Source organism: Lipophrys pholis (assembly GCF_963383615.2).
Source record: "Lipophrys pholis genome assembly, chromosome: 16".
Taxonomy (NCBI): domain Eukaryota; kingdom Metazoa; phylum Chordata; class Actinopteri; order Blenniiformes; family Blenniidae; genus Lipophrys; species Lipophrys pholis.
Window position 1 is genome coordinate 7,260,073 of NC_137634.1, and position 8,884 is coordinate 7,268,956.

The window sequence follows — 8,884 nt, forward strand, 5'->3', positions numbered from 1 at the left end:
AATGTTTAATCATTTTAACTTTATTATCGTTCCACATAACAAAACTCAAACCCATGGGAAAATTTAACACTGTTCTTCTCCTGAAAACTGGGTACAATCACTATAAACTGTAGGGAAAGACAAACAGATTCACTATATTTAATTCAATAATTAAGATCAGACTCAAAGCAGAGGCCATGAGAATTGATGCTTGTTTGACAACGTGGAATGATCGGCTAAAAGAGGCCTCATGTACCGTCTCTACTCGTGAAAACAGGCAGGAATTTACACGAGACATTATACCACTTGATGCAAATTCCTTCAAGCGTATGCAGTCACTCAAAGTAACCTTTGGCCTGCGAGCTGGTCAGGAGCTTTAACACAGCTTGCTGCTTCCTATCAGAACAGGTCAAGTTTTTCTGGACGGCAAAACACAAAAAAGTATGAGAAAAGTTTGGAATCGTGATTTAAGGGTTAAAACGGCAATCTTGGGATTATGGGGCTGGGAATCTCACATCAGCAAAAACATTCAAAAAACACGAGCTGTGTTTTCATAAAAGTGCCACGTGTTTGTTTTATTGAAGGTAGAAGACTAATGATGGTGAAATAGCTGCTCTACAAAACCTGGCAAACCATGTGAACTTTATCAGAATGAGTCTGTTGAACTGGCTGGAGAAACTTGACACTAGATTTTTGATGTGTTGTATTTTTTTGCAATAAAGCAGTCGATGATGTTAACTGTATGTATTCATTGTTAAGCCCAAATCAAACTTTACAGTATATATATCTTTAAAGAAAAAAACAAAAAAACAAACAAACTACTCTCCATTATCTGATGTCAATCTAGCAAGAATTATATACACATTTACAAACAATGGATATTTGTAAGTTGCTTCAATCAGGGTTGACTCAAACGACTTAAGCTTGACCGCCCCACCAAGAGACTGATGATGTGGACAGACGACTCACCACCCATCACTGCCTCTTAGCTCTGCTCATCCAGAAAAGACAGGCCGAGTTAGACTAGAGGTGACTTCAAGACAAGTGTGAGGCACTAAGTTTGATTTCAGAGGGTTCGAGAGGTGCTATGGACACAAGTGAGTTGTAAAAAATAGATAAAACGACCACAGAGTCTTGAGTTATTTCGTATCTTTCAGAGTTTGTCTCCACTTCCAAAGCTCAGCAATGTCCTGGAGACAAGAAACAAAGGCAATGTTATTTATTTGGTGACTGGGATGGTACAAAAACAGAAAGTCCCTTCAATGCATATTTTATATTAAATATTACATCAAAATATGTAAGACTTCAAAACTGCCAATTCTGTCCGTTAGGGGGCAGCAGTGAGACACTGTAGGTTTGAGTCCCTTCTGGCTTTCAAGATGCTTGCTGCTGCTCTGCTTTTACTGTTGTACTAAGCTGCTTCTGAGTGACGCTGGAGCCATTAAAGCACCCTCATGTGGTGGAAAAAGAGCATTACAAGCTGTGACAATTGAGTTGATCATGTAGGATAAATGTGACAAAGGTCATCTCACTTTGATTTGACTTTAAAACTATTTAACTATGTTGGCAGATTACCTACATGAAAACCAGTGTTAAGACTAAGGGCCGTCCACAAGAGAACACCAGTTCACGTAAACGAGCAGTTTTTGCCCGATCATCCACACGAGGAGGCATTTTAGAAGCTCGAAAACATTTATAGATATAGTTTTTAAACATGGGACCCAGAGTAGCGGAATTCTAAAAATGTGGCTTGGTTGTGGGGTGTGGACGGCAAAGACGATAATCTGTGGAAAAACCATGACATCGTCACCCCCCTCACAGCGGTGTCCGATGTTGTATAAGAACCACGACCATCACGGACTACAAGCTCCAGTCGAGCTGCAGAAGCTACTGGCGCTAGCCAGAGGAAGAGCAGAGCCATTAACCAACCTATAAAACTCAGAAATTTAGAAGTAGACTCCGGCTCATGGACTTGTATATTACTCTATGTGCTGTCTCCTTCTGCATTTTTGGTGTATTTGGTGAGTCACACCCTAAAGGCATGGCATATGTACTACATGCCCTTAGGCCTCTGGTAGAGCTAGCCATAGTGACACGTGGACCCAATTGTTTGTCGAGAACCCCGGGGAGAAAAAAAGATTGTTTACGCTGGTGTGGATGTGGCTTAAACTCCCATCTAATTGAGTAGAATGCAACATCTTTCCTTATCTATTAAATTCTACACAACAGCCAATACGTTGTGAAGCACACATGCTTCTCACACTAAATAAGTGTTTTGTTTATTGCCCACCATTTCAGCTCAAATGTCACCCTTTTTTCTTTAAACTAAAGGCCACATTTATTACAATGACCAGTTTAAAATGGCTGAAACTTTCTGTTTTTTATGTTTAAGTGAAGAAATCACAAAGCATACCTTGGGGTCGGCCACCTTATGACAGTTCTTGATGAAGTTCTCAAACCTGGCTTGGACTTTGGGCATTTGCACACCCTGTAAAACAAACACAATATTTCACATCTCCTGTTTACCTTAAATCACACACAAAAATGCCCTTTTAGCAGTAATTGAATAAAAAGTATGGGACACTCACCTTGTTCATCGACTCCACAAGTTTAACCTTAATCTCAGGAACTTTCAGAATGGTTTTAGGAGACTTGTCGCCTTTTCCTTTGGGGGTCTTCTGTTGCTAAGAGTAAGAGTAACAGAAACAATGAGGAAAGTGGCTCTCAAAGAACTTCCTGTTAATCAGACTTGCTGGAGAGCGGCTGCTAACCCGTTCGGGGGTCGGAGTGTTGGCTGAAGGGCTTTTGCCATTCTGAGCCGGGGTCTTCCGTTTGGTTGGTGTTTGTTTGGCCTGTCACACACAAACACACTCAGCCATTAGTTACGGCTTCACAACCCTGATTTGGGACCAAGAAAACTGGGCTTAACTTACCTTAACAGGTGACTCTTCTGCCTCGCTCTCATCTTCATCATCCTCTTCATCACTGAAACATTCAGAAAAGCCACTCAGGATTACAATTTCACAACAACAGAAATAAGAATTGAGGTAACATGAAGTGATGTTATCAAATGCTTCCAACACAACAGGATGCTGAGCGAGCTCATTAAAAACTGAACATGATCAGTGCTTTCAGTTATTAATGCTTTTAAATGAATATCCCTGTGCTCTGCAATGGAGCCAAAGGTTTTGTTAAAAACTATCATCTCAGTGCCAAAGAACCTTGGCAGACTAAAGTACAACTCTCCCACATGGGCCAAGTCCATTTCACTAACAGCAAGTTTTTCAGCAGCCAATATAATCACGTTTGGAAAAACACATCAACACTTTGGCCAACTTTGACTTCAATTCAATCATTTGCCATTTTTTAACAACTATGTGGCTTCGTCATGAACTATACACACAATTACCATGAGGAGTTTTAATATTACCTCCACTGTTTGTATCCTCGTAAGAACTCTATACATCAGGAATCTTAACGCTACTGCAGAAATGCCTCACTTATCTCAAAAGTACTGAGGCGATTTACTGCATCGTATTATTCCTCTGTAAAAAAACTGAAAGATTTTACAATTATTTTTCTTTAGAAACTGACCAACCATCACAAAACCGTTTGTATAACAGATTTTAAATAACTCCCTCAATCCATGGGATGTAATATCTCAAATGATGTTTGCTCAACAGTTTAATGCCGATCAGATTTGTGTTTAGTTTGTAAAAAGATTGCTGTCCAAACAGTGTAGCTGCATTTGAGATTATTGCAGGATGAAGATCTCTGCACAAACAACATCCTACTTATGGTCCTCAATTACCATTATATTTCTGACAAGACAAGGTCACAGCTTGACCGTCAAGACTCACAAGAACAAGGAAGCCACCATCGGATTCCCACACGGACGGATGCTGGCTTATCACTCTTTATTTGAACTCAAAACACACACCCTGCTGCCTCTTTCAGGCGTTGCTGCACAGTGTGTGTTTATCCTGCCAGTCACCTTAAGTCCAGGCAGCGACTCTTATGGTCAGGGAAGTAATTAAGCACTTATGTGAATCAGGTGCACTGCCTCACCTCTCTGCCATGACACAAAAACAAGACTCCAGCTTCCGTGCACGTCATTAGATCCATATAAAGGCCAATATTGGAAATTATTTTACAGTGGATTCGGAAGTTGTGATGCTCCTCCAAGGAAATAAAAGTTTACACGAGTTCACCAGTGTCCAAAAAGGAAAAGAATCCAGAAAACAGTAAAAATTTGCGCTCTAATCAAGTTTAATATAGTCCATTAACACGGGAAAGACTTCACCTTTAACAAAGAAGATCATCTTTGTCATTTTCAGGTCCATTATATTCTCAGGCCACCCGGGATGAGTATGGCGAGCAGCTTTGGTTCCATGCAGGTTATTATTGAAATGCTAGTTTTATCACCACTTCAAAACTTTAGTTACTGCTGCTTGGAGAGGGCAACTGCTGTCCAACGACACGAGGGGATAAAGGGTTTGCCTGTACAGGTTTCCCAACAGTTTTTTTCTCTTAATCCCACATTTATGACAAATTGGCTGATTTATCAGTGACTGACAGCCACACAATCTGAACTGCATCCTTTTCCTAACAGAAAACATGCCACCATTAGATCTGTCACACCGGAAACTCACTCATCATCCTCATCGTCGTCGTCGTCGTCATCCTCGTCATCCACCTCCATTTTAATTTTTTTCTGTACAGGAGATGAAAAGTAGGTTAGGCCCATTCAACTGTTACAATTCCAGCTTCAACCGGGGGGTGGGGTCCCACTAACCTGACTCTTAGCTACAGGAGAAGAAGCAAGTCTTTTCTTTGAGACTCCCTTGGCAATTTCCTCCTCCTCTTCCTCTTCTTCTTCTTCATCAAAAGTGTCATCACTCTCCATCACTTTTGAAAGATAAAGAGGGAATCGTTAAAGCAGGCTCCTCTTCAGAAACAGAATCAAAACTATAGTTTATAGAAACTTGTTGTTTTGAGCCCAGAAGTCTATCGGTCGCCGATTGAACCGATCCAAACCTCTCATATCCAGATTTTCATTGTAAATGGTACTCACTGACAAGATGCTGGCCACTAATATGGATCGGACCTGAGCCGGCCTTCAAACGGAAAACTGCTGGGGGGGTGATTGTGAATCCACCGAGACACACCTGCAACAAACACACAATCATGCAACAGCATCCTACGTGTACATGATCGGACAGACAGGATTGTGCACAGAGCAGACGGAGGCAGCAATGAAAACGGGGGACAAACGTAATTGTGTGCATGGACAACAAATGACAGGCACTCACGCTTGGCAGGGTAGAGGGCTTGAGAGAAACCAACACCGCTTTGACCGTCTGACCCTCGGTGTCTGTCCCTTCCACCTCCACCATGTGAAGCTCATCTTTAGTGCCGGGGTCCACACAGGCCTGCAGGGGAGCAACAACAACCAACTCTTTGTCTAAATTCATTTAAGGTACATCTCTTGAGTAGGCTTGGGCTATTAAAAATGCTTTCTGCTAGACTTCATTTATGAAAACATTTATTAAAAATTGTTTTTTTTAAAAAGCATTGAATAACTGACAAAGGCACAATGACCAACTTATGTCAGAGTTAATCATCTACAAGTTATATTAAAAACACTTGGGGAAACAGACTCCCAAGTGGACTGACAAAGTTATGATTCGTGTTGAAGTGACGACATTTTGTATTCATGGTCATACCATTGTGTGACAACTTCCACATTTGTCAAACACAATCGTATCGATAAGATGTGTAAAGGTACTTTGTAGACTGACGTTTCCCTTAAACCAACCATGCCAGGATTACATACGTAACAACAATACAAACCAGTCAATTGTCAATATAAAATCTTGACGGCCAATCACACACACCAGATAATTTTTTTCATTGGCGTAGTAGTACAAAACTACAGGATGAAGGGCAGACATCCTTTAAACTTTTAGTTGATATTGTTTAATTTGACCAGCAGGTATGCATATACTTTAATCTGCCATCATTAAAAACAAAAAGATCAATTATGCTGTTAAAGGCTGTTTTAATCAATTGTTTCCCATGTAACCCTTATCCACTTTTGTCTAATAATGAAAAAAAAAAATAAAAACTTTTAACACAAGTTGTCACACAGGAAAAACAAATCTAGGACTGTAGTTTGGAGGACTCACCATTCTCAGGTCTAGCTGATGCTCAAACTCGTCATCGTCAGGATTGAACACCACATCCTTTCCGGCCTCCAGCACGCAGCCTGGGGACACGATTGTAACCGAAACCAACATATCACCACAAAGGCACAAACTTCAATTAATACAGGCTAGTTTGATTTAAGGAAAATTCGAAATTATTTGTGGACCATCCAGGAGGAAGAGCACAAGAAATAAAAATGTATTTGAGGTCAGCACAAGAGGGAGCCACATGGAAAGATGAACCCCCACAATGCATGAGCAAAAAATAAATTAATAAATATATATGTATAAATAAAATCTCCCAACCATATGAAGAATTAATTTAATCTCATGTAGAAGTCAGGTAGTGCCCATATACCCACAAATAATTTCTCTTTTGTCATGTTTGACACACAGAAGCCTGTAATTGGCAAATGTAAAGTTCACTTTAGAGTTATCTGTCAGATTACACACTTTTTGTGTGTATGTGTGTGGGGGTCTTCTACTAGCTTCAATTAATTATTGCAGGAAACCATCTTCAATTACAGTTTAAATGTCCCCAAAATGCCCAGGATAACCTCTACAGCTCGTTCTGAAATCATTAATGGGGAATTCAGTTTCCACACTCGGGGTCATTTTAGGTGACATGAAAACCTACACGTGCTCCCTGGATGAGAGAAGCAAATATGGATGGGTTGGTCGAGGAGTCACGATCAAAGTTATTTATTTAATTATTCGATAACGTGTCATCGGAGCTCAATCTAAAATGCTGACCTACATATTGCGAGCTGAAGCGTGGAGGCAAGCAGCGTGGCGCACATGTGAGTGAACCCACGCTGCCTTCACTGCTAAAGAAGCACGGAGACACGTTTCAGTTTTATATACGCGTGTCGCTTTATTGCGGCGTAAATACTAAGGCACGAGTGGTTTCGAGCGCTACTGGAGAGAAAAACGGGGGATTATGCCCGTTTTCGTTAAAAAGAGAGGGTCGCCATGTTGGAGCACGTGTACAGCCACCTGGTCTGAGGCGGTTTTTCCAACTACTCAATAGATTCACATTTCAACCGGCAGTAAAACTAACACCACGTTTTTGATAAATAACACAAAAAATGGTCAGAATAACGGGTTTTTGTGAGCCACGTGAGGCTTGGCGTATGAACATGGTCGTTTGTAAGCGTTCATGGTCGTAAAAAGACAAAACACAACAGTTATATTTCCTGCCGTCAGTGAACACACGGAATATTAAAAACAAATAAACTCACCGTAGAGGAAAGTCTGCGGGGCCAGTGGTTCCTCGTTCATACCGTTCATTTTTTCCAGAGGCGAGATGCTACTTACAGCAGGACAGCAAACACGACTAAAGCTAACCGTTAACGTGCAGCAACTAGCGTGCGTATTCGAGTCCTCGCGTCCACTCTTCTTCTTCTTCTTCTTCTTCTGTGCCTTCAATACGCAGAGGGTCACAGCGACACCTACTGGACAAATGCCTTTATAACACACAACGCGGCACACTGCAATCCACAGCTGCTGCTGCTGCTTCCATAGACATAATACTAATAATCTAATAATAATTATAATGTCTATGGCTTCTTCTTCTTCTTCTTCCAGAATAATAATATACTTTATTAATCCCAGAGGGCAATTATTTACAAATAAGCATTGCTGCACACAAAATAGAAAATACAAAACTGAATAGAATGTTAAAATATCACATAAGAGAGTGAATGGATGTCGAATTGAATAGAGAATTCCAACCCCATGTCTGTCTGTCTGTCTGTTACTGAAGTTGCTCCCTCTTCTGACCAGGACATCATGGAGGGGGTACAAGAGACATTGTTCAGGATGGACTTCAATTTGAACCAGATCCTCCTCCCTCAGAACTGTACAGAGTCCATCTCTCACCTCGCCACCACATCGCTGACCTTTTCTGATTAGTTTGTTGAGCCTTTTGATGCCCCAGCAGGCAACAGCATAGAGGATAGTGCTCACCTCCACAGATTAATAGAACACCTTCAGCATAGTGCGACAGATGTTGAAGGACCTCTGTCCCTTCCTGTAGAGGGCTTCAGTGTTGTGTGTGTCCACAGACTGGATTGGACCCTCTGGTAGGTTTGCTGCCAATGGACTACATGTTAAAACTCAAGTATTTAGTCCACAATGTGGCCATTATAAGCTTTCCAGGCATTTCAAACAAGGACCAGTTCCATATAAAGTGACTATTTTCTGAAAGTAAAGTAAATAGTTTTTCTCAATATTATAATATAACACTATAACAATAATAACACTCATTTGGTTCTCAGTTGCAATCCTCCCAGGTTGCCACTGCATAGCTCAGCATTATGCTGTCTGAATACATTGAGAAAAACCCTTTACATTACATGTCACAAGTTTAAAGTGGAACGCTATCTAAATACATATTTGATCAAAGCAAATACAGCCCACAGAATGGGTTCCTTTCTTTTTCATAATCAGAAACTAATAAAGGAATCATAAAGCAGAGGAAAACCAACAGAAAAAGAAAAGAAAAGCAAAACAAGCATGTTATGGGAAAACATGGTGATATGTCATGGCGATAAGTCAATGTTTAAATGTCATCTTTGTGCAGAGTAATCTTGTGTTTTTTTCCATATTGTAACTGTAACAGAAATGTCTTGAAATTATTATTAAAAAACACACTTCTTTTATTTTATTCTTTTAGATCTGAATTAAATATGACGCAC

At 40.5% G+C, this 8,884-nt stretch overlaps 1 protein-coding gene across 1 annotated transcript; it reads right to left on the reverse strand.

The window, feature by feature from the left end:
* Positions 1 to 7,599, reverse strand: npm1a (nucleophosmin 1a). The gene is made up of 11 exons (XM_080482686.1): positions 7,427 to 7,599; positions 6,168 to 6,247; positions 5,292 to 5,411; positions 5,054 to 5,147; positions 4,775 to 4,887; positions 4,632 to 4,693; positions 2,913 to 2,964; positions 2,751 to 2,831; positions 2,568 to 2,663; positions 2,393 to 2,467; positions 1 to 1,169 (listed from the first exon to the last, which is right to left on the reverse strand). The coding sequence occupies exons 1-11, from the start codon at positions 7,473 to 7,475 to the stop codon at positions 1,119 to 1,121; spliced, it is 873 nt and encodes a 290-aa protein (XP_080338812.1). The 5' UTR covers positions 7,476 to 7,599; the 3' UTR covers positions 1 to 1,118.
* Positions 7,600 to 8,884: the final 1,285 nt, after the last annotated feature.

Bases quoted from the DNA above. Each gene is read 5' to 3' on its own strand.
- npm1a (XM_080482686.1), bottom strand. From the start codon at position 7,475: ATGAACGGTATGAACGAGGAACCACTGGCCCCGCAGACTTTCCTCTAC. The intron at 2,832-2,912 runs GTAAGTTAAGCC...TGTGTGTGACAG, and splicing joins CAGAAGAGTCACCTGTTAAG to GCCAAACAAACACCAACCAA. The intron at 1,170-2,392 runs GTATGCTTTGTG...TCTTGTCTCCAG, and splicing joins ATAAGGTGGCCGACCCCAAG to GACATTGCTGAGCTTTGGAA.